Consider the following 24,881-nt stretch of genomic DNA (forward strand, 5'->3'; position numbering starts at 1 on the left):
TAAATTTATGAAAACAAACTAGGGTAGATTAAAAGCCAGCAAAAATGTCAGATTAGTAAATGATGGCAGAAATCTATGGAATCAATGAAATGCCTGCTCAATCCATTCACTGTACTTTCTCCTTTTTTTTTTTATCAGAGTTACTCAAGAGAACGTAAGCATTATGTTTAAAGAGGCTCTGTCACCAGATTTTGCAACCCCTATCTGCTATTGCAGCAGATAGGCGCTGCAATGTAGATTACAGTAACGGTTTTATTTTTAAAAAACGAGCATTTTTGGCCAAGTTATGACCATTTTTGTATTTATGCAAATGAGGCTTGCAAAAGTACAACTGGGCGTGTTGAAAAGTAAAAGTACAACTGGGCGTGTATTATGTGCGTACATCGGGGCGTGTTTACTACTTTTACTAGCTGGGCGTTCTGATGAGATGTATCATCCACTTCTCTTCAGAACGCCCAGCTTCTGGCAGTGCAGATCTGTGACGTCACTTCCCCAGGTCCTGCATCGTGTCAGACGACCGAGGACACATCGGCACCAGAGGCTACAGATGATTCTGCAGCAGCATCGGCGTTTGCAGGTAAATCGATGTAGCTACTTACCTGCAAACGCTGATGCTGCTACAGAATCAACTGTAGCCTCTGGTGCCGATGTGGCCGACACGATGCAGGACCTGTGAGTGACGTCACAGATCTGCACTGCCAGAACCTGGGCGTTCTGAAGAGAAGTGGATGATACTTCTCATCAGAACGCCCAGCTAGTAAAAGTAGTAAACACGCCCGATGTACGCACATAATACACGCCCACTTGTACTTTTACTTTTCAACACGCCCAGTTGTACTTTTGCAAGCCTCATTTGCATAAATACAAAAATGGCCATAACTTGGCCAAAAATGCTCGTTTTTTAAAAATAAAAACGTTACTGTAATCTACATTGCAGCGCCTATCTGCTGCAATAGCAGATAGGGGTTGCAAAATCTGGTGACAGAGCCTCTTTAAATAACAAAGTGGGGTGTTGGGATAAATGCATAATTTTCTATAAAAATAATTCTTAAAACTTATGCATACAGCAGAGCCATGTGCCCGGAGCCGATATGGTGGCACATGGAGTCCCTGTGGTTCAGTACCAAGGAACCATAGGCACACCATGTGCCTAAATATGGCACTGTATTACTCAACTAATCTCCCCTGAAGCAATGCTTTTAATGGAGAATAACTCCGTAACACAGCTTTCAATGGACCATGCCACAATTTAATTTCTAACAAATTCAGTATGAGAATGAAGGCATTTAGAGGTACATTAGGGCACCATAGATTGCAATGGGTGCCATATTACGGCTCCGTACAATTTGGAGCTGGTCCGAAGCTGTAATGCAGCAGTCGGCATGAGTCCTTACTCTACCAAGAGTAGAAAAAGGAACCTCCAGCTCACCTTTGTTGCATATATGATTTTGAATGTTCATGCGCGGATTCTCGTGTCGGCACACGCTGAGTAGACAAAACTGGGAAGATCAAGGTTGGATCCAGCACGAAAAAATAGAATAAAATGGAAAGGATTTTCCAAGTTTAATGGGCCAGTAGATTGGCTGTTTAAAAATCAGGACTTGGATACACTGCGTGACATCCTGGAAGTGTAAGGAAGGTTTAGTGGTATTGATGAAAAGCCTACGCGTTTCAGACGCTGCAAGCGTGTATCCAAGTCCTGATTTTTAAACAGCCAATCTACTGGCCCATTAAACTTGGAAAATCCTTTCCATTTTATTCTATTTTTTCGTGCTGGATCCAACCTTGATCTTCCCAGTTTTCCTTACTCTACCCTTAGATTCCACAGGAGTGTCTAGCCCTTTAGTGCTATTTATTATTTTATTATACTGTATATGCAATGGTTGCCTTATAGTGTAGTCCATTGGTCTAATGAGATCAATGATAGGAGTTCACTCTTTTTTTCTGTTAGAAAAAGGGTTTGACTTTGAAATACTACAAATTAAACTGAGAACCTTCTACACAATGCACCAGCACTTCTTCAAGAGTCACAGTTAGCACCATTCTTGCTTCAATTCTCCATATAATTGGCATGGGGAAAGCAACCATGCCAATTATATGAACCATGTAAGGACCAACATCTCTTTAAAAATGTGTCTTCTTATTTGTATGAAAGCACCATGTCTAGTCTCGCTTCATGAAAGTTGAGTTGGCTTATTTGTTATGTTAGGTAACAAATTGGTTGGGAACTGCCTTGAGGATGATCATTTGTTGTAAAGGAGATGGTCACTTGTTAATAACAATGTAAGTTAATACATTGATGGTATATTGCTGTGGAATATTTTGCTACTATATATATACTGGGAAATAAATAAGAACTATAATGGTTTGTGATCATTTGGCGATTAATTTAATTAGGAGACATTATTTGAATAAAACCTATACATTGTACATATGATTTTTCCATGCTAAAGCAACCTGCACAATATTTTACCTTGTGTTCATTTATGAAAATGTCCATATAAATTAAGTTCTCTAAGCGAAATAAGTTAAACCATACACCGTATTCTTTGCTGACTGTTTTTGGAACAATAAAGTAAAAGAAGAACCTTCTTATGAATATAGTATATTTCATTGTATGCCCGAATAACCAGCTGGAATTTTAAGTATGATAATTCAATTTTATTTATCTGAAACTGGTGACTGGATAACAGTGGTAGATTATAATAAAGATATATGGAGCAGTAGCATCAGATCCTAAGACTCTGAAGGGGCCTCATTTTCTTTAAAGCTCAATTCTTTTCTATATTTATCTATATGAGCACGCAAGTTTTTGTGCATGTATAAAAGGATAGATAGATATTTACAATTCTGTTTCCAATATGGTTATGTCCTAATACTCCCCAACGTCCCCTTCATAAACTAGCCTGATATGGCTGAACACTGGCTTAACTAGACCGTCTATTCTGATGACTGGGAAAGAAGTAGACACACGGGTGTAAATATAGGGAGTGTAGAGGTAGCAGTCACACCTAGGCCCTGGTGCCTGAAGGAGCTCAAAAGCCCCTCTGTCCCATAAGAAAATACTAGTGTTATAAATGGCACAAGTAGGTGGAGTGCTATGTAACAGATTTTATATGGGGGCCAAAGAGCTTGAAGTTACACCTCTGATAATCTATGGATAGGTAATAAAAGATAGTGGCCACCAGCAGACTACTGAAAACGTATCGGGAGCATCATAGAGTTCCAACTACCTTCTAGAACAGATCCAAATACATTCTAGGTTAGGCAGATGTGGTGTTGCTGAGATTTTTTACCACATATTACCACATTTTTTTAGAAAAAAATAATAATTGAAACGAAAGAGCCTAATATAAGTTGTATGCCTTCCATATATATTACATATCTATCTATTACATATCTATATAAAACAATGCCCTTTGCCAGAAAGCATATGGTTGTAATCGATCAATTAACCCATTAGTGACCGCCCCATAGTGTTTTTACGGCGGCCACTAGCGGGCTTTATTCCGATGCAATAGCCTATTTACGGCGCTGCATCGGAATAAGTAAACAGAGCAGGGAGCCATTAAATCTCCCTGCTCTCAGCCAGAGGTTGCTGAGGGCTGGGAGCATCCCTGCTGAAACGGGTGAGATCGATATTAGTATCGATCTCACCCGTTTAACCACTCAGATGCGGCGCTCAATAGCGAGCGCCGCATCTGAGTGGTTTTGGACAGAAGGAGGGAGCTCCCTGTCATCCCACCGGCACCCGGCAATATGAGTGTCTGTGTCTCTGATGGCAGCTGGGGGCATAATAAAGGCCCCCAGGTCTGCCTGTAGTAAATGCCCGCTAGGTCATGCCTCTGGCATGACCTAGCAGATGCCTGTCCGTCTTACATGGACAGGCATAACACACTGCAATACAGAAGTATTGCAGTGTATTATAAATGTGATCGGAGGATCGCATAGTGAAGTCCCCTAGTGGGACTAGTAAAAACAATGAAAAACCCACTTTTCCCCCTTACAAACTGCTTTGTTATTAACAAACAAAATAAAGGAAAAAAGTTACACATATTTGGTATCGCCGCGTCCCCAACTATAAACGTATTACAACATTTAACCCGCACGGTGAACGTAGTAAAAGCTAAAATAAAAAACCATACAAAAATTGCTGTTTTCTTTGAATCCAGCCTTAAAAAAAATGTGATAAAAAGTGATCAAAAAGTCGCATCTACTCCAAAATGGTACCAATAAAAACTACAAGTCGTCCCGCAAAAAAAAGCCCTCATAGAATTGCATCGGCAAAAAAATAAGAGTTATGGCTCTTCAAATATGGTGACACAAAGACAAATAATTTTGAAAAAAAAGTGTTTTCAATGTGTAAAGGTAGTAAAACATACAAAAACTATACAGATTTGGTATCGTTGCAATAACAACAACCCACTGAATAAATCTATTGTGTTATTTATACCACATGGTAAACAGCGTAAATTTAGGATGCAAAAAAGCGTGGCAAAATTGCAGGTTTTTTTCTAATCCCCCACAAAAAAAGTTAATAAAAGTTAATCAATAAATTCTATGTAACCCAAAATGGTGCTATTAAAAATTAGAACTTGTCCCATAAAAAACAAGACTTTATACAGCTATGTTGACGCAAAAATAAAAAAGTTATAGCTCTTTGAATGAGACGATGGAAAAACGTAAAAAATGGCCTCGTCATTAAGGTCTAAAATAGGCTGGTCATTAAGAGGTTAAACAGTAACCTAATATACACATGCTGTAAGTCATCTACAACTTGGTAAATTTGCTTGTTAAGTTTTAGTCTTGATGTCATAATTTAGACACAAAGGAATGGAAGAGGGAAAATGTGTAAAGTGGTAATAAGCGCCAACTCTATAGACCCACATTTATAGCAAAGAAATGGTTTGCATTGTATTAAAACAACCTAAACAACAACCTCACACCAGTAATGGCGTGTACTGGGGTCCCTTTAAATGTATAGACCTAAAAACGAACCAAAAATGGGACACAACCCTAAAGCAAGTAATGTACTCAAAAGATAAAAGTACAAAAAATCTTTATTAAATATAATAACAATGACAAATAATGGGAAAAGAGATCTGATACAATAAACACGGAGACATGTACAACAGGGTCAGATGAAAAAGACCAGAACCAACAGAATCAACCGTCCACTAGAGACCTAACACACGCTCAATTATAGGTAAGTAATAGGTAAACCCGGGGGTATGGGGAGGTAAGTCCCATACATAGTGCCATGTAATCAGCTAGATGAGCAGTGTGTAAAGTATATCAGTATACGTAGCCTGCACAATAAGTGGTGCATGTAATAATACGTGCACAATCTGTACAATATAATCAGTAGTACGTAAAAAATTATTACTAGAAAACATATGCAGAGAGTATAAAGGCTCAAGTAGCCAAGAAAAATATGGCTGGCTGAAATAGCATAATATTGTGGAGGCTACAGAGGGCTGAAAAAACCTGTGCACATACCCAGAGACATGATGAGGAGCGTGGAAGATCGATGGAGTGGATGGGTGAATAAACGCCTCGATGCGCGTTTCGCCCTGTGACCGGCTTCGTCAGGAGGCTACATACAATAAAAATCTAGGGGTTTAAATAGTAAAGAAACAGAGTTAGGCTCACCTGCGGTGAGTGAAAATCGGCGCTCCACACGCCCACAGGGCGGCGCATGCATCACGGGACGCGCCGCGCGTCATGTGACAGGTGCCACGTGATGTAAACACCACCATGGCAACCCTAGACGCTAAGCGGCACTCCCGGATACCTGCCCCGCCAAGGATGCGCGACCGAGCGTCTGTCCAGACACCGCAGGAGAGACAACCCACGATAGCAAAGAAAGGAAGTTGCTATAGCGAAGGGGCCAGCTAAAAATATGTGTATACAGTTGGAATGAATATATACAAAAGTGCATTAACGGCAGTTTATACAAATGACGATAAAAATACATATATTTAAATAATACATGCAACAGATGAAGAATAAAAAACAAAAATAAATTAATAGTGATGAGTAAAACGTGCAAATAAAGAATAAATAATAAAATAAAGTTATATGTAGTGATGAATAGTGCAAATAAATATGAATAATAGAAATAAAAAAGTGGAGAGTGAAAATGTATACACCAGAAATTCTAGTGATTTAACTATATAAAGATGAAGACATTGCTAAAAACAAGGCAATGAAGATAAAGTGCAGTGCACAAAATAAAAATAAATATGAATAAAAAATAAAAAATAAAAAATAAATAAAAAGTAAAAAATAAATAATATAAATGGCTATAATTAACAAAGGGAATAAAGATATGCAATATAAGGTATAATATATAAAGTGTGTATAAATAGATATATATATGTGTATAAATATAAATAAAATAAAATAACATAAACAAATATTCTGCAGAGATGTGAAGAAATAAATACATATACAGATAATATAAAGCGCACAGTATATAATACTAATGAATCGTAACTACCACAAGTATACCCAACCATACCAAATATCATGACAGTAAGTATACTCGAGACACAATGCTGTGCAGTATAATATAAGTATATACATACAGTACTCCAATACTTTCTAACCAAAAATATAATAGTAATAATACAAAGATATAAAAACATATACACAGATCAGAAAATATATATATCGTACAGAATTATATATATATATATATGTGTGTCTTCCATACTCCAAATTTTCAACTGTAACCAAGCGAAATCTTCACCAATGAGAGGACCCATTCACTATGCCCGTTCGCTGAAAGGGATAAACTGTAACAGAAAAATAGAATAAAACACAAGAAAGAAACCCTAGACAAAATAAAATTCACGCATGGTTAAAAAGTTTACAAAAAAGGCCTGAAACTAGTGGCTTCATTTAAACCAAATGGGGCTATGGTGTTTAGTAGCGTGATCCACTTCATTTCTTTCTTTAGCAAAGCCAAACGTACATCACCACCTCTGCAGCCCAAGGAGACCCTATCAATGCCACGCACCTCAAAACCCCTAGGATTGCTAGAGTGAAATTCACGGAAGTGTCGTGCGACAGGCTGGAGTTTATCCACGTCCGAAACTTTTGAGGCCGACTTAATTTTGCAGACATGTTCCAGTACCCTCACCTTCAGTTGCCTAGTGGTCATACCTATATAGATAAGACCACAAGGACAAGTGGCAAAATACACCACAGCTACTGTACTGCACGTGATGTTGTAGACGATTTTGTATTCCTTCCCTCTATCAGAGCTGTAGAAGTTGGAGGTACGTGGGACATATCTGCAAGCGGAACATTTGCCGCAATTATATGACCCCCAGGGGGGACCCTTACTCCCAAATGGATTAGGGGGGGCGCTAGGAATGTAATGACTAGCTGTCAAAAGGTCCTTCAAATTTTTAGAACGCCTCCAAGTAATGGAGGGGTAATTGGGTAAAGCCCCTGCTAAATCGCGATCGGTAAGAAGTACCCGCCAGTGCTTCTGCAGGATATCACGGATCTCAATCCAATGGGGATTAAACGTAGTGATAAATCTGACACTCTGATCCATTTTATGTTTCTTGGGCTTACTTACCAGGAGTTCATCACGAGTCGAGTTTTTAGCTCTGAGATAGCCTCTCTTAATGACCCTCTGACTGTACCCACGACTCTGAAATCTTGCCGTCAAATCCAATGCTTGACGCTCAAAGTTGCTATCATTAGAGCAGATGCGCTTTGCCCTCAAAAACTGGCCCACAGGAATGGATGTTGTAACCTTTGCATTGTATTAAGTATGAGCATTTTACGTAATATATATTTTTTATCTACATTTGTAATAGTGTTCATTAAATATTATAATGCAACTAAGAAGGAAAGGTGGATGGTTTGGGTTATAGAAGCTGCCAGTTACTGTAATCCTGAAATTCATATTACTAGACCACGTCTTTTTTTCTCATGATATGAATTTTAAGACCTTGCAACGTGCACTTGACAGCTTTCTATCTATCTATCTATCTATCTATCTATCTATCTATCTATCTATCTATCTATCTATCTATCTATCTATCTATCTATCTATCTATCTATCTATCTACCTATCTATCGTGTGTGTGTGTATATATATATATATATATATATATATATATATTTCTTAACTGGTGCATTACAGGTTCAATAGTATTTTTGGTGGGTCGTTGCATAGAAAATCAATAAAAAGTCAAGAAATTCTCAATATACCGTACTGTAGTTCTACTTTCTTAAGCAGACTATGTATTCTTTGAACCCAACGTGTATCCTTTTCATAAGTAATTAGGTGCATTTACTTTAACAAATACATGGATAATTCTTAAGAGAAGAATCACTGATGTTATTTGGAACAATAGCTACATTCATTCACAGGACACAAGCTAGTGAAGATGTCGTTCTCAAGCTTCTAATCTCATTCATTTTCTGTTCTTGCCAATTATGTCATTGTAAAAGCAAAGGAATTACATGACTTAGGTTTGGCATATGCCGTTAATGCTATTTTAATCAAAGAGGATATCACATTATTTCCTAATTGTGTTTGTGATGCCTAAGTCTGTGAAGATTTATAGTGATTTACGTTTACAAAATGAGGAACCAAGGATGAGTCTTGTTTTATACGTATAGTAGTATACAGTAGCAAAATATATCACACATACATAATATCTCACACTGTTACATTTATGAAAAGTAACAAATATTCTGGGATTCATACAACATATTCATCAATCTTTACTAAGTAGAAAACATTTTTTTTGTTCATAAGTGATACTTATTCCTTGCTGTTCCCTTTATAACAAAGTCCCAAACAATAGCAACCAGGATATCATACAGCATGATAGCACACAAAATTCCATGAAGGAAAAATTGTCAAACTTAATTAATGCAATTTCTTAAAGGGTTATTTCCAGAATAAAAAATTCTCACTTATCTGCTGGATAGGTGGTAAAATTCAAAATTCTTGGGGCCCCACTACTGGGACCCCCACTGATCGTGAGAACGGAGGTCCTGAACCCTCCAGATCCTCTTCAGCGGTTGAGCATGCGCCCACTGATTCATTTAATGTCTATGAGAATGACAGAGACAGTCAAGCGGCATGGAGTTTGGATGGAGCGGAGGCGCGCAAGTTCGACCACTGCTTTATTCAATCTCATCCTCACTGCGGTTGAACAGTAAGGGGGAACGGGGTGTTCCAGACCCCTGTTCATGCGATTGTTGGATTCCCAGCGGTGGGGTCCCCAGAGATCAGAAAATGATCAACATTCCTGTGGATAGGTTATCATTTTTTATTCTGACACAACACCCTAAATACATTGTGTTATATTGGTACAGGGACAGACTGGGACTGCCCTGGCCTTTTGGTTAGGACTAGTGACAGAATTTTCTTGGCCAGACAATGTTTCTAAATATCTAAATTTCTCAGTGAAACAGAAAGCTAAACTGGGTATATATATATATATAGATAATTGTCGGCCAACTACCTTATTAATATGCATGCTTAAATTGTCCGAGCGTACATGTCTATTGCCACAGATTATGTGATGGTGATGTGTACAGTTAGCTTAGTCCAATCTATGGACAGGTTCTGGAAGAGGTCTACCTCTGGAACTTGAAACCAGATTTCCAAGAAGTACAGTATGAGTAGAGCCGGATGCACAGAAACTCCTAGTGGTGGTGTACTGACTGTACTTGGGAAATAAACTCCAAGTAGGTGCAGTAATCCATGGCAAAATGAAGTTCATACTCTTCTCAGTGTTTTGAAAGCACATCTCTGCTCAAAAATCAAAGCTTAGCTGTGCGAGAACCCTTCTTTTATCACTGTGTTCTGTGCTTTGTTTTCCTGTCAGACAGTTATTCTCCTGACCTTTTCTTTCTCTTGTTCCTAGGGCCATTATACAGCTAAAACACAGCAGTTATTTTTTTTACTGCGAAGGGACTTAAATTTTGTCCCAGAGTAACCCATGCTTTATAGTAATGCACAGACTTTGCTGTCTCTCTCGTCTTTCTGAAGCTCCTCATGTTTTGCACTGAATTCCATAAAGTACCTGTTGTAAGGCTTTTTTTCAACAGCAAAAACAAAATATGTTAATACAATATTCTGGAGGAGATCCACTTAAAATGACTGTAGCTTTTAAGGCACAAAATTCTGGAGTCTGAACTATAAAGAAACAATATGTGAAATATAATATATCTAGATATTTTAAGTTAGTCTTGATGAATAATTCCTGTCAGGATTAGTATGTCACATGATCACTCTTATTTTCATGACCATGTTTATTCCTCTCAGATATTGTAATATTTTCCATTCACAAGTTGATGTAGAGTTCCTTTTTCTGACACTGTGAATATATTTTATTACAGATTATCGGCTGTGATGACTATTTGGGACCAGACAAAGTGGTTGACAAGTGTGGAGTCTGTGGAGGAGATAACACAGCTTGTAAAGTTGTATCAGGTGTCTTCAAGCATGTACTAACTACAATTGGCTACCATAAAATTGTAGAAATTCCCGAAGGGGCAACAAGAATAAATGTTACAGAAATGACAAAAAGCAACAACTACTTAGGTAAGTTATGTTTCCTTTCAGATTGACTGAAACTTACCTACTTTTAGGAATCTGTTTCAGGCATACATGAAATGCAGCTCATGTGATGTGGCATGTAAATATTTTTTCTATACAGATTATAAAAATACAGGTTATTCACCCATAACAACAGCCAAATTGCCTCCACTAATAGTGCCATTAGAGTGACCCTAATTAAGTGTCATCAGAGATCTCTAATCTGAAGAGTGCCCCTGATGCAAAGTACCAACCTGGCACTGGCACTGTTTTATTTACTGCATATAGGTTCAAAATTACATTGTGTCATAACATTTATCTATATAGGGGTTGGAAAAACACTAAAATTGCAGTAAAGAAGAGACAGCAGCACCCCCCCCCCCCACTACTGGTTGCTGAATAAGTATGATGTTATGGTTGTACAACAAAAAGCCAAGCTTGTTAGGCAATTCCTGGAAGGATCTACTATTGTTTCGTTTTATGTGGCGACAGTTATCAATTTGAAGCACTCCATAAAACAGACGTATCAATTGATCATGATGGTCGTGACCGGATGATTAATGAGCTCTCACCCAAGTACAAGAATATTATGCGCCATGATATAGAGTTATTCCTTCAGATCTACACACGTCAACAGAAGCAGAAAGGTTGCAAAAAAATAATTGTTATTGAGCTGATCATTTCCTTTGAATTTCACAGTCAAGTTGATTTGATTGATTATGAAAGTCATCCAGATGTAAACAAGAAATGTATGCTAGGTTACCTGTGCCATCTAACAAAGTATATTGTTATTCAAGTCCTTTTTTAAAAAAAATTTATTCCTATTGGAGCGCCATCTGTCTTGCATTTAGACAACGGACAGGAATTTTGCAATCGGGTTTCGAATCTTAAGGACTGTTGGCCAGAATTTCAGGTTGTCCATAGTAAACCTCGCCAAAGTCAAGGGAGTGTGGAACATGCAAATCAGGATAGAGAGAAAATGCTCACAACATGGATGCAGGACAAGAAGCGCAGTCATTGGAGTTCTGGCCCATGGTTTACCCAGTTAATGAAAAATCTTGCCAAACATGCTGGTATCGAAATGCCTCCATATAGGGCTCTGTTTGGATGCAGAGTAAAGATCGGGTTAAACATATAAAATCTCCACTAAGAAGTGTTAGAAAACATTATGAGCTACTACAGCTACACCAGCTCATACATCTACCGCAGCGAGAGTATCTACAGGTCAAACATCTACATCAAAAGATTTCATATGTTGTGTGTGCTCCAAACCTACAAGTAGAGCCCATCAGTATCAAAACTCTGAGCATTATTTAGGTGTCATCTTTGGCTGTAATTCTATTGAAAAGGGATACAGTAATCATGTTTTTTTGCTCGGTGTGTTAACAAGATAAATGTTCTCACTAATCAGCAAGTTACCAAAAAAATCTTGAACTACAAGCAAATAAAATGAAGAAAATATCTGAAAATAAATTCCCACTAGCTGAGCGTGAGCTAAAGTTTGGATTTCCATTCCTGAGTGTGACAAAGGACGTTAAGGCGCTTCCAATAGTTTGGTTATCATCATGGAAGTCCAGGTTGATGGCTATCGGTTGGGCACAACACAAGGAGTGTTAAAACAGCTTAATGCCAGATAGCAGATTGCTGCATTCATAACGCTGAGGAATACTTGAAATTGGTTCCAATGCCCCCAAAATGTCAACCACACATAAGAAAAAAAGATGATTAAGCAGATAACTAATACAGATAAAGCAGGTTCTTACATATAAAAGTCAGTAATACTGTAGCTGCTCGAGGCTGTAAATCACTTTCTACGATGAGGATAGGAGCTTCTTGAGGCGCCTGTATAGTACACAGTGTACCAGAAATATAACATGGAGCCGCCCTCACCTGGTATCCAAAGGATCAACTCATTCTGGCGCAGGTAAAGAGCAGTACAGGACATGCAGTACTGTACTTTAGAGAGGCGCTACTAGACAGCCAATCAGGGCATGCTCTGCATTACAGCAGGTGTTTTACCAGTAAAATGCCCATGCTGATTGGCTGGATCTTCCAGCCAATCACACGCGGCTGAGATCCAGACCTTTTGTGGAATTGCATGTTGAATGTGGTTTCAATTTACAATGGCTGAGAAAATACCATTGTAGGCTGAAAATATCATCGCAACTTGAGGGAACACTGTGTGTGTGTGTGTGTGTGTGTGTGTGTGTGTGTGTGTGTGTGTGTGTGTGTATGTGTGTGTGTGTATATATATATATATATAAGTTATAAGAAAAATATAAATCAGTATTTTAGATCTTCACTAAATATTTACTGCGGGAATAATTTTTCATTTTAACTTCATATAGTCTTAAAATGTATAGTATTGATTTTATAGATTTCTTATTGTTCAGAGAAAAGCTAATCTGACTTTATTAGATATTTCATTTTTATAACAGAAGATGGTGTCATAAATGTGTTAGATGTACTTCATGAAATCATTTTTTTTTTATCAAACTTTGGTATATCAGGATTGAGATAGAATAAGGGGAAGGAATACAAGAGTAATGTGTTGTATTAGAAGAACGTGAAGACTATGTAAACCTTTGAAAATGATTTTTTTTTTAAATAAAAAGGTCAATCAGTGTGATTGGTACAACTTTATAATTAGTTTTTAATGAAAAATAATTTTTGGATACAGCTGCTCTGTATTCGGCATACAGAGCAGCTGTATTGTTCGCTAAGACCTGACTCCGTTAGTCCCGCGCACTTGACGGGCTCTGTGTCAGCGGATCCTGCGTCTCTCTGACATGCAGGATTCACCTCAGTTATGATAGATTACAGGTGGAGCCTGCGTGTCACAGACACACAGGACCCGCTAACACTGAACCCGTCTGGACAGGTCAGACTGACAGATTCAGGTCTTAGCGAACGATACAGCTGCTCTTTATAGAGAATACAGAGCAGCTGTGGCAACAATTTTTAATAAAAACTAAATATAAAGTTTCACAAAACAGACTGATTGACTTTTTTATTTAAAAAAAAATCCCTTTCAAAGGTTTGCATAGCCTTTAAGGGTATGTGCACACGGTAGCAGGCTTTTACGGCTGAAATGACAGACTGTTTTCAGAAGAAAACAGCTGCCTCGTTTCAGCCGTAATTCCTCCTCCTCGCATTTTGCGAGGCTTCTCTGACAGCCGTAAATTTTGAGCCGTGCTTCATTGAGTTCAATGAAGAACGGCTCAAATTACGTCTGAAAGAAGTGTCCTGCACTTCTTTTGACGAGGCTGTATTTTTACGCGTCGTCGTTTGACAGCTGTCAAAGGACGACACGAAAAAAACAGGTCGTCTGCACAGTACGTCGGCAAACCCATTCAAATGAATGGGCAGATGTTTGCCGACTTATTGTAGCCTTATTTTCAGACGTAAAACGAGGCATAATACGCCTCGTTTACGTCTGAAAATAGGTCGTGTGAACCCAGCCTAATTCTTAATGCTCCTGCTTTTTTCTCCAATAGAAAAGGCATGCAGATACTCATATGAACATATCACTTAGAGATGATAGTGTGATGAATACAGCAGCCAAGATAAGAGAAGACTGAATAAAACAGAACTCTCTAGGAACTCAGATTAAAGAGGAAATGTAGTGAAACATTAGACAGGATTTACAGAGGACCTGTCACCTCTCCTGACATGTCTGTTTTAGTAAATACTTGTATTCCCCTTGAAATAAAAAATTTTAGGCATATTTTCTTAGAACCCTGCATTGTGTCATCCCTCTGTTATTCCTCTGATAAATGTATTAATAAATTGACAATTGGGTGTTAACATTCCCTTTGTCAAAGGGGTTTGTCCCAACACAGTCTCACTGTGTCAGCACTGATTGGACACCCCATCCACTTGTCAATTTATTCATATATTTCTAGGAGGAATAACCTAGGAATGGCACAATGCAGATTTCTAAGAATTTTTTTCCCCAGAATTGTTATTTCATAAGGAACACAAGTATTTACTAAAACCAACATTTTAGGAGTGGTGTCCGGTCCTTTTTTTTTTTTTTTAAAAAGACAAAAAATGGAAAACAAAGAAGAGTGTAGTTAGTTGATTTCATCATAAATAGTACGCATTAAAAAAAAAACTTGAGGATTCACAAATAAAACACAAATACAATGATACAAACGCAAATATATATGTATATATATATATATATATATACACACACATTTATTTATGAAGTAATACTGCAGAACTCCAATAGTACAATAGTAGAGGTTAAACGTGGTCTATTTAGTCAACATAGTGATGTGAGGCAATATTTCTGTCTCACCTTGGGACCTTTCTTCTGCTTGTATGTGTGTATATATATATATATATATATATATATATATATATATATATATATATATACAGTATATATTAAATGTAACACTAATAGTCTGCAAATTACAATGGTTAACATTTTTCAGCTTTGAAAGGTCATTGTAAAGATGTCCATGTGCAAGAGGGAACTCCTCATACGATTAGTTTGCTATGTATAAAGTAACAACATATACTTGAAGGGAATGTGTCGCAAATTAAACCTTTTTTTTTTTAAGTGTCGTTTCTTATTTCTATTATATTTTTTACGTTTTTTGCTGTATTTTTTTTTCTTCCATATGGTGGAAAGTATTAAAAATGTAATAATAATTTGACATGTTTTCCTATGTTGGCCACCAGGGGGAGCACTTCCCAGAGTTACAGCAAGGTGAATAAGGCAAATCAACCTGACTCACAGCTGCTGTAAATGTGGGAGGGAATCTCACCCCCCCCCCTCCTACGAGCCAGGAAAAGGTGTCTTCAATTTGCTAAGCAGTGTCCGGCAGTCATTTTGGGTGTGATTCTTCAGCTGGCAGAAGTTATAGGACACATCAAAAGGCTATGGGTATGTTCACACGCTTACTAAACAAAGGGAAACCAGATCCTGATTTTCAGCCATTTTTTAATCAAACTCGCGTTTTTTACGGCCGTTTTTGAAGCTGTTTTTCTATAAAGTCAATCAAAAACGGCTCCAAAAACGTCCCAAGAAGTGATGTGCACTTCATTTTGGTGGGCGTCTTTTTACGTTCCGGTTTTGGAAAACGACCACGTAAAAAACGCCCTGTCGGAACAGAACGCCGTATTTCTGGTTAAAACCAATGGGCAGATGCTTGTAGGCGTTCTGCTTCCAATTTTTCAGCTGAAAACATTGCGTGTGAACATACCCTTAGAATGATGAAAGTGAAGTGAATGACTTTTCAGTTGATCGGTTCACACGCCGTGTATTTGACACGTTTTTTTTTTTGCACTTTTTACGTGCCAAATAATGCATATAAAAAACGCTTGATTACACTTGATTTTGCGTGTTTGGGGGGATTTGTGTGTGTGTGTGTGTGTGTGTGGGGGGGGTGCTTGACCCTGATTCTTCAAAACAGCTGATAAGCGGCTATGAAGTATCAGCAGCGCCCGTGCACACTCCACTATGCAACACACACACACACGAAAAGTCTTAAAGGGGTCGTCCAGGAAAACATGGCGCCGCACCTGTCCTCAGGTCGTGTGTGGTATTACAGCTCTGTCCTATTCACTTCAATGGAGGTGAACTGCAATACCAGACACAACCGGAGGACAGGTGCGGCGCTGTGTCTCCAATCCGGACACCCCTTCTGTCCTGAGATAACCCGACGGGGGAGGCGGGTGTCAGAGCCACTCACCATCACTGCAGACAGAACCATACAACTACGGCATAAGGGCAGGGCTTGTCCTGAGTGCACTGTCTCTTGTTATGGACAGATTTATAGTCACATGAACCCCGTCTGATGAACCGGTAACCTAGGTCCAATCACATGATAGAGGGGGATCACCAAAAACCCTGTGCACCCTCAGCCTGTCCATCCAGCCCTTTCCTGGTTATACACCTCACACTCCAGTAGGAGGGGTAATGGTGGTCACCCAGCTTTCCCAGACCCCTGAACAGTAAATCTCTCTAGTTGTGCTGAGACTGTTTGGGGATGTGACTAATGAACCTCTCAGTCTCAGCACAACTAGAGAGATTTATCGTTCAGGGGTCTGGGAAAGCTGGGTGACCACCATTACCCCTCCTACTGGAGTGTGTTTGGGGATGTGACTAATGAACCTCTCACACTCCAGTAGGAGGGGTAATGGTGGTCACCCAGCTTTCCCAGACCCCTGAACGGTAAATCTCTCTAGTTGTACTGAGACTGTTTGGGAATGTGACTAATGAACCTCTCAGTCTCCGCACAACAAGAGAGATTTATCGTTCCGGGGTCTGGGAAAGCTGGGTACAACACTAACAGCAGGCATATTGTTTATCACCCAGCTTTCCCAGGACAGTTACATCATGCATCCTTTATACAGAGTCTCCTGCACGACTACAGGGAGCCGTCAGGGGGGGGCGTCGGGTTTGGGGGCCCGTCGGGTGTCATGAGAGCGGCGGTCCGTGAGAGAGAGAGGGACAGACAGAGACACACACCTTACCTGCAGTGCCGCTGGTCTTCATGATGGCGCCTGCTATCTCCCTGCAAACAGCTGCTCTGCTGTGTGACTCTGACCTGCGTCTGCACAGTACAGAGCCAGAGAGCAGAAGCAATGGACGGGAGCCGTTCATTGACTCCTATGCATTGTAGCTGCCATATTCCATCTCTGTATGTGTCGTTAATCGACACATACAGAGATGAAAAAAAAAGGCAGCCCCCATAGAGAAGTAAAAGAAATAAAAAAATAAAAAGTACAACATAAAAACACAAATAAATAAAATTTATTTTAACCCCTTCCCGCACCTTGATGTAACTGTACGTCGAGGTGTGCAGTAAGTTCACGCACCTTGACGTGCAGTTACGTCTGTGCTTTGACAGTTAACCGCCACGCGGCGCTACACCGCAGCGGCGGTTAACTGTGCAGGGCGTCTGCCCTGTATTCCCCGTTGCCGATCAGCAGCCTATCGCCGTTGATTTCTGCAGTTAACCCCTTAATTGCGGCGTTCGATTTGAATGCCACAATTAAGGTGTTTAGCGCCGATCGGCAGCCCCCATGTGAAATCACGGGGGCTGGCGATCGTACCCATGGCAACCGGACGCCAGACAATGCCTTCCGGGTTGCCATGTACAGAAGCCTATGAGGACCACCCGGAGGGTGGTCATCGTAGGCTTCCTGTCAGTGTGACTGTCACGTCACAATGACAGTTGGAATACATTACACTACGTGTGTAGTGTAATGTATTCCAGCAGCGATCAGAGCTGCAAGTCTAAGTGTCCCCTAGTGGGACAAGTGAAAAAAGTAAAAAAAAGAATAAAAATGTTTTAAAAAAAGTGTAAAAATAAAAGTTAGAAGTGACATAAACATGAACTGCTTTTTTTTCTATAATAAGTCTTTTATTATAGGAAAAAAAATGAACACATAAAAAAAAGTACACATATTTGGTATCACCGCGTTCGTAACGACCCCAACTATAAAACTATAATATTATTTTTCCCGCACGGTGAACACCGCAAAAAAAGAATCACTATTTTTTGTTCACCACCCCTCACAAAATATACAATAAAAAGTGATCAAAAAGTCGCATGTACGCCAAAATTGTACCGATACAAACTACAACCCATCCCGCAAAAAACAAGCACTTACACAGCTTTTTTGACTGAAAAATAAAAAAGTTACGGCTCTCAGAATATGGTGACACATAAAATAAATTATTTTCTAAATAAATTATTTTATTGCGCAAACGCTGCAACACATAAAAAAAACCTAGATACGTCTGGTATCGCCATAATCGTGCCGACCCGCAGAATAAAGTATAACGGTCATTTATAGCCCAGGGTGAACGCTGTAAAAAATAAATAAAAATCATTGTCAGAATTTATGGTTTTTGGTCACCTTGCTTTCTTGAAAAATGGAATAAAAAGTGATCAACAAAATCGTGTGTACCCCAAAATGGTACCAATGAAAATTACAGATTGTCCCGCAACAAATAAGCCCTCACACAGCTCTGGTGGTAAAAAAATTAAAAACGTTCCGGATCCCAGATTATGGCGATGCAAAATGTGCAGAGCGTTCCAAAAGCGGATAAGATCGGGCGCCATTTATAATATAAGTGCAACACTGGCCACATATCTGCGGATTATTATTTATTTACCCCATTATTATACCCTCTTATTATGCCCCTGATGTACTCTGCCCAGCCTACATGTGCCCCCACATTATAAACTGAAATACCAGCAAAATGCCAGAGCTTCTACCAAACAAAATCTGCACTCCAAAAGCCAAATAGCGTCCCTCCCTTCTGAGCCCTACAGTCTGCCCAAACAGCTGTTTATGTCCACCGATATGGCGTTGCCATATCCGGGAGAACCATGTTAATATTTTATTTGTGGTATTTGTGGCACAAACTGGGCACAACATATAGTGCACTAAAATGGCACATCAGTGGAAAATTGTATTTTTCACTTTCCACCATCGGCTGCGAATTAAACCCTTCGCGCACCATGACTTAATAGCATGTCGTGGTGTGGGGGGTGATATATGGAGCGTCTCACGCACTGAGCCCGTGCCATATGCTGCGGGTGTCAGCTATGTATTACAGCTGATACCCGGGACTAACGGACAGAAACAGCGATCGCGCTGTTACAGGAGCCTGTAAAAATGACAATATACTGCAATACATTAGTATTGCAGTGTATTCTACCAGTGATCTAACGATTGCTGGTTCAAGTCTCCTATGGGGACTAATAAAATATGTAAAAACAAAAGTAAATAGTTATTATTAGTGGAAAAAATTAAATAAATATTTAAAGTCCAAAAATAAACCCTTTTCATATTTTTTCTCTAAAGTAATGTAAAAAATAAAAAAAATACACAAAATTGGTATCGCTGCGTCCGTAAAAGTCCAAGCTATTACAATATATCATTATTGAACTCGCACGGTGAACGGCATGAAAAATAAAGAATTTTAAATGGCAAAATCGCAGTTTTTTGGTCACCTTCGCTCTAACAAAATTTTTTATAAAAAGTGGTGAAAAAGTCTTATGTACCAAAAAATGGTACCAATAAAAACTACAGCTCGTCCCGCAAAAAATAAGCCCTCATACCGCTCTATTGACGGAAAAATAAAGACGTTGTGGCTCTCGGAAAGCGGGGAGGAAAAAAGAAAAAGAAAAAGCAAAACATGGATCAGTCCGGAAAGGGTTAATTTATTTTCTAATGAAAAAACATTTATGACCACAAGTGGGGTATTGCCATACTCGGGAGAAATTGCTTTACAAATGTTGGGGTGCATTTTCTCCTTTATCCTTTGTGAAATTGAAAAAATTCAACATTTTAGTGGAAATAATGTTGATATTAATTTTCACGGCCTAATTCTAATAAATTCTGCAAAAGACGTGTGGGGCCTAAATGCTCACTATACCCCTAGATAGATTCCTTAAGTGGTTTCGTTTCCCAAATGGGGTTACTTTTGGGAGGTTTCCACTGTTTTAGTACCTCAGGGGCTTTGCAAATTCGACATGACACCCAAAAACTATTCCAGCTAAATTTGAGCTCCAAAAGCCAAATTTCTAAGTTCTTACAGAAAAAAAGTTGATTTTTACCTTTACAGACTAATTCCAATGACTTCAGCAAAACAACTGTGGGGTCAAAATGCTAACTTTCCCCTCCAGAAAAATTCCTTGAGGGGTGTAGTTTCCAAAACGGGGTCACTATTGGGGGGTTTCCACGGTTTTCATTCCTCCAGTGCATTGCAAACGTGACACGGCACTGAAAACTATTCCAGCAAAATCAGAAATCCAAAATCCAAATGGTGCTCCTTCCCTTCTGAGGCCTGCTGTGGGTCCAAACAGCAGTTTATTACCACATATGGGGTATTCCTATAATCGTAAGAAATTGCTTTACATATGTTGGGGTGTTTTTCTACTTTATTCCTTGTAAATATTTAACATTTTTACGTTTTTTCACAAAAAAAGTAGATTTTCATCTTCACATACTAATTCAAATAAATTTAGCAAAAAAACTGTGGCTTCAAAATGCTAACTATACCCATAGATAAATTCCTTCAGGGGTATAGTTTCCAAAATGGGGTCACTTTTTGGGGGTCTTTACTGTTTTGGTACCACAAGACCTATTCAAACCTGACATGGTGCCTAAAATATATTCTAAAAAAAGGAGGCCCCAAAATCCACTAGTTGCTCCTTTGCTTCTGAGGCTGGTGTTTCAGTCCATGACCGCACTAGGACCACATGTGGGATATTTATAAAAACTGCAGAATCTGGGCAATAAATATTGAGTTGCGTTTCTCTGGTAAAACCTTCTGTGGTACAGAAAAAATGTATTACAAATTAATTTTCGAAAAAAAAATGAAATTTGTAAATTTCACCTCTACTTTGCTTTAATTCCTGTGAAACGCCTAAAGGGTTAAAACACTTTCTGAATGCTGTTTTGAATACTTTGAGGGGTGCAGTTTTCAAAATGGGGTGATTTATTGGGACTTTCTATTATATAAGGCCCTCAAAGCCACTTTAGAACTGAACTGGTCCCTGAAAAAATAGGCTTTTGAAATTTTCTTGAAAATATGAGAAATTGCTACTAAAGTTCTAAGCCTTGTAACGTCCTCGAAAAATAAAAGAATGTTCAAAAAATGATGCAAACATAAAGTAGACATATGGGAAATATAAAATAGTAATTATTTTGTGTGGTATTACTATCTGTTTTACAAGAAGATGCATTTAAATTTAGAAAAATGTACAAATAAATTTAATTTACAAATAAATATTGAATTTATCGAACAAATTTTTTCCCTACCATAAAGTACAATATGTCACGAGAAAACAATCTCAGAATCACTTGGATAGGCAAAAGCATTCCGGAGTTATTACCACATAAAGTGACACATGTCCGATTTGAAAAATCGGCTTCGTTCTGAAAGCCAAAACAGGCTCAGTCCTGAAGGGGTTTATGACATACTAAAAGCAATATTATATATTAAAAAAAAAAATTTCATGACGCCTTCCCTTTAAACGCAAACAAACTTTTCAAACAACTTATGCTAATCTAATAGTATACCTTATATCTAGCAACTTGTTAAAAGTTAGATGTTTTATCCATGCAAATTCTGTGGGAAGTTACTGCCACTAGGTGTCTCCTTTCATGTAATCTGCTGTCCACCCTCTGTTGTCAAGCAAAAATTATCTCAAGTTAGATAGTAGAGATGGACTTCAGTAAGTGGGAGTGTGTCTCTTCACAGCCTGCCCATAGAAATGTATGGAGAGGGGAATGGATAGCAGGAGGAGGCAGCAGAAAGAGAAAACCACAGACACTCTGCCCATAGAAGTTTATGAAGAGGGGAGGATGGAGCAGGAGGAGGAAGCAGCAGCATAGACACAGGCTGGCTGCCCATAGAAGTCTATAGACAGGGAAGGTGGGAGAAGAAGGAGGGATCAAAGAGAGACACAGGCACACTGCCCATATAAGTCTACGGAGGGGGAGCAGGGGGAGAGTGAGAAAAATGCACACAGTGTAAAGGATCTGCCAGGCACAGCTTCGGGGTTAACGCTCATAGATAATCAGTCTGCACCTGCTTCTATGTCTGTGAGACTGACTCCATCTTCCACCACTCAGGGTGGCAGGCTTAGGAGTGGGAGAAGCTATCACAGCCTGGCCAGACCGAGCTAGCTCCCGCCCTCTGTCTATTTATACCTGCCTTTCCTGTTCCTCCTTTGCTTGTGATTCTTCTCGTTTGGTTTCCTGGCCCTGCTGCAGCTTCTTGTACTTTGTCCTTGCTTCATATTGACCCCGGCTTGCTGACTACTCTCCTGCTCTGCGTTTGGTACCTCGTTCACTCCTGGTTTGACTCGGCTTGTTCACTACTCTCCTGCTTTGCGTTTGGCACCTCGTACTCTCCTGGTTTGACTCGGCTTGTTCACTTCTCTTGTTGCTCACGGTGTTGCCGTGGGCAACCTCCCCTTTCTCCCCCTAGCTCTGTGTACCCTTGTCTGTTTGTCTGTCGTGCACTTATTGAGCGTAGGGACCGTCGCCCAGTTGTACCCCGTCACCTAGGGCAGGTCGTTGCAAGTAGGCAGGGACTGAGTGGCGGGTAGATTAGGGCTCACTTGTCTGTCTCCCCACCCCCGTCATTACACACAGATGTGCTGCAGCTTGCTGTCGTTTTATTTAACCCCCAATGTCTGGATGTACAGCTACACTGCTTATTACTGCTGTGTAATCTCCTCCATTATCCCTCTGCTGTTTTATATATATATATATATATATATATATATATATATATATATATATATATATATATATATAGCAACTTGTGAGGAGCAGCACTGTGGCTTAGAAAAAAAACCTTGCGGTTGGTGCAGAGCTTCAAGCCAGAAACCTTCTCCCCATTTAATTTAGAAAAGGATGGTGGGGAAGCAGCACTCGAGTAAAAAATACTTTAACCCCTTCCCGCTCCTTGACGTACTATTACGTCATGGCAGCTGTATCGTTCGCGCTCCATGCCGTAATAGTACGTCTCGGGAGTAACGGCCGTTTCGGCCGTCCTCCCGACACATACAGGAGCTGTGACGCTGCTGTCTTGTTCAGCAGCTGTCACAGCTCCTACAGCGGGGACCGATCGCTGTGTCCCCGCTGATTAACCCCTTAAAAGCCGCGTTCTATAGAGATCGCGGCTTTTTAGGGGTTAAGCTGCCATCGCCGGCCTGCTACGCGACAGCGGCCGGCGATGGTGACTATGGCAACCGGACACCAAACAATGGCGTCCGGCTATGCCATAGACGGAAGCCTAGTGGGTCCTGACAACGTCAGGACCCACTATGCTTGCTGTCAGTGAGTAGCTGACAGTTCTAATACACTGCACTACGCATGTAGTGCAGTGTATTAGAATAGCGATCAATAAGAAAATAAAAGATTTAAAAGTATTAAAAGTAAAAATCCCCCTTTTTACCTTATCAGTCATTTATTATTAATAAAAATATATAAACAAACAAATAAACTATACATAATTGGTATCGCCGCGTCCGTAACGGCCTGAACTACAAAATTATTCCGTTATTTATCCCGCACGGTGAACGCCGTAAAATAAAATAATAATAAACCGAACCACAATCACAATTCTTTGGTCACTTCACCTCCCAAAAAATGGAATAAAAAGAGATCAAAAAGTCGCATGTACCTAAAAATGATACTGATGGAAACTACAGTTCGTTACGCAAAAAATAAGTCCTCGCACGGCTTTATTGATTGAAAAATAAAAACGTTCTGGCTCTTAGAATAAGGTAACCCAAAAAGTGAATGATTGTTTACAAAACATATTTTATTGTGCAAACGCCATAAGACATAAAAAAAAACTATAAACATCTGGTATCGCCGTAATCGTATCGCCCCGCAGAATAAAGTGAACATGTCAATTATAGCGCTCGGTGAACGCCGTAAAAAAAAAAAGAAAAAAAAAACAATCGTACAATTGCTGTTTTTTAGTCACCACTCCACCTAAAAATAGAATAAAAACTGATCAAAAAGCTGCATGCACCCCAAGAAAACTACAATGGATTCCTCAAGGGGTCTAGTTTCCAAATTGGGGTCACTTTTGGGGGGTTCCCAATGTTTTGGCACCACAAGACCTCTTCAAACCGGACATGGTGCCTAATGAAAAAGAGGCCTCAAAATCCACTAGGTGCTCCTTTGCTTCTGAGGCCGGTGTTTCAGTCCATTACCGCACTAGGGCCACATGTGGGATATTTCTCAAAACTGCAGAATCTGGGCAATACGTATTAAGTTGCGTTTCTCTGATAAAACCTTTTGTGTTATAAAAAAAATGGTATAAAGAGGATTTTCTGACAAAAAAAAAATGTAAATTTCACCTCTACTTTGCTCTAAATTTTTGTGAAACACCTAAAGGGTTCATAAACTTTCTAAATGCTGTTGTGAATACTTTGAGGGGTCTAGTTTCTAAAATGGGGTATTTGATAGGGGTTTCTAATATATGGGCCCCTCAAAGCAACTTCAGAACTGAACTGGAACCTAAAAAAATAAATAAATGAGGCAATACTTCATTTCTTACATTATACTGATAATGAGCCGTGCCCACCCCGAGATGACCCCAGTTTTGACCGTTTGTATAAACAGAGACCCCTATTAGACCGTTCCAGTGCCCGGTTTTCCCAAGCATTCACCCCCGAGACGTGTATTTCTATTGATGAGTCCCTGGTACATTTTAAAGGGAGGGTTCAATTCCGCGAGTACCTGCCGGGGAAGAGGGCAAGGTATGGCGTGAAGATGTATAAGCTGTGAGAGT

At 39.4% G+C, this 24,881-nt stretch overlaps 1 protein-coding gene across 3 annotated transcripts in view; it reads left to right on the forward strand.

The window, feature by feature from the left end:
• Positions 1-24,881, forward strand: part of THSD4 (thrombospondin type 1 domain containing 4) — a 684,213-nt gene that overhangs the window by 578,998 nt on the left and 80,334 nt on the right. For all 3 annotated transcript variants that reach the window (XM_075857920.1, XM_075857921.1, XM_075857922.1), the window contains one exon: positions 10,384-10,588. In XM_075857920.1, coding sequence (XP_075714035.1) covers positions 10,384-10,588 — 205 coding nt within the window. The remainder of the gene's footprint in view (positions 1-10,383; positions 10,589-24,881) is intronic.

The sequence above is a fragment of the Rhinoderma darwinii genome, chromosome 3 (genome assembly GCF_050947455.1).
Source record: "Rhinoderma darwinii isolate aRhiDar2 chromosome 3, aRhiDar2.hap1, whole genome shotgun sequence".
NCBI classification, from domain to species: Eukaryota; Metazoa; Chordata; class Amphibia; order Anura; family Rhinodermatidae; genus Rhinoderma; species Rhinoderma darwinii.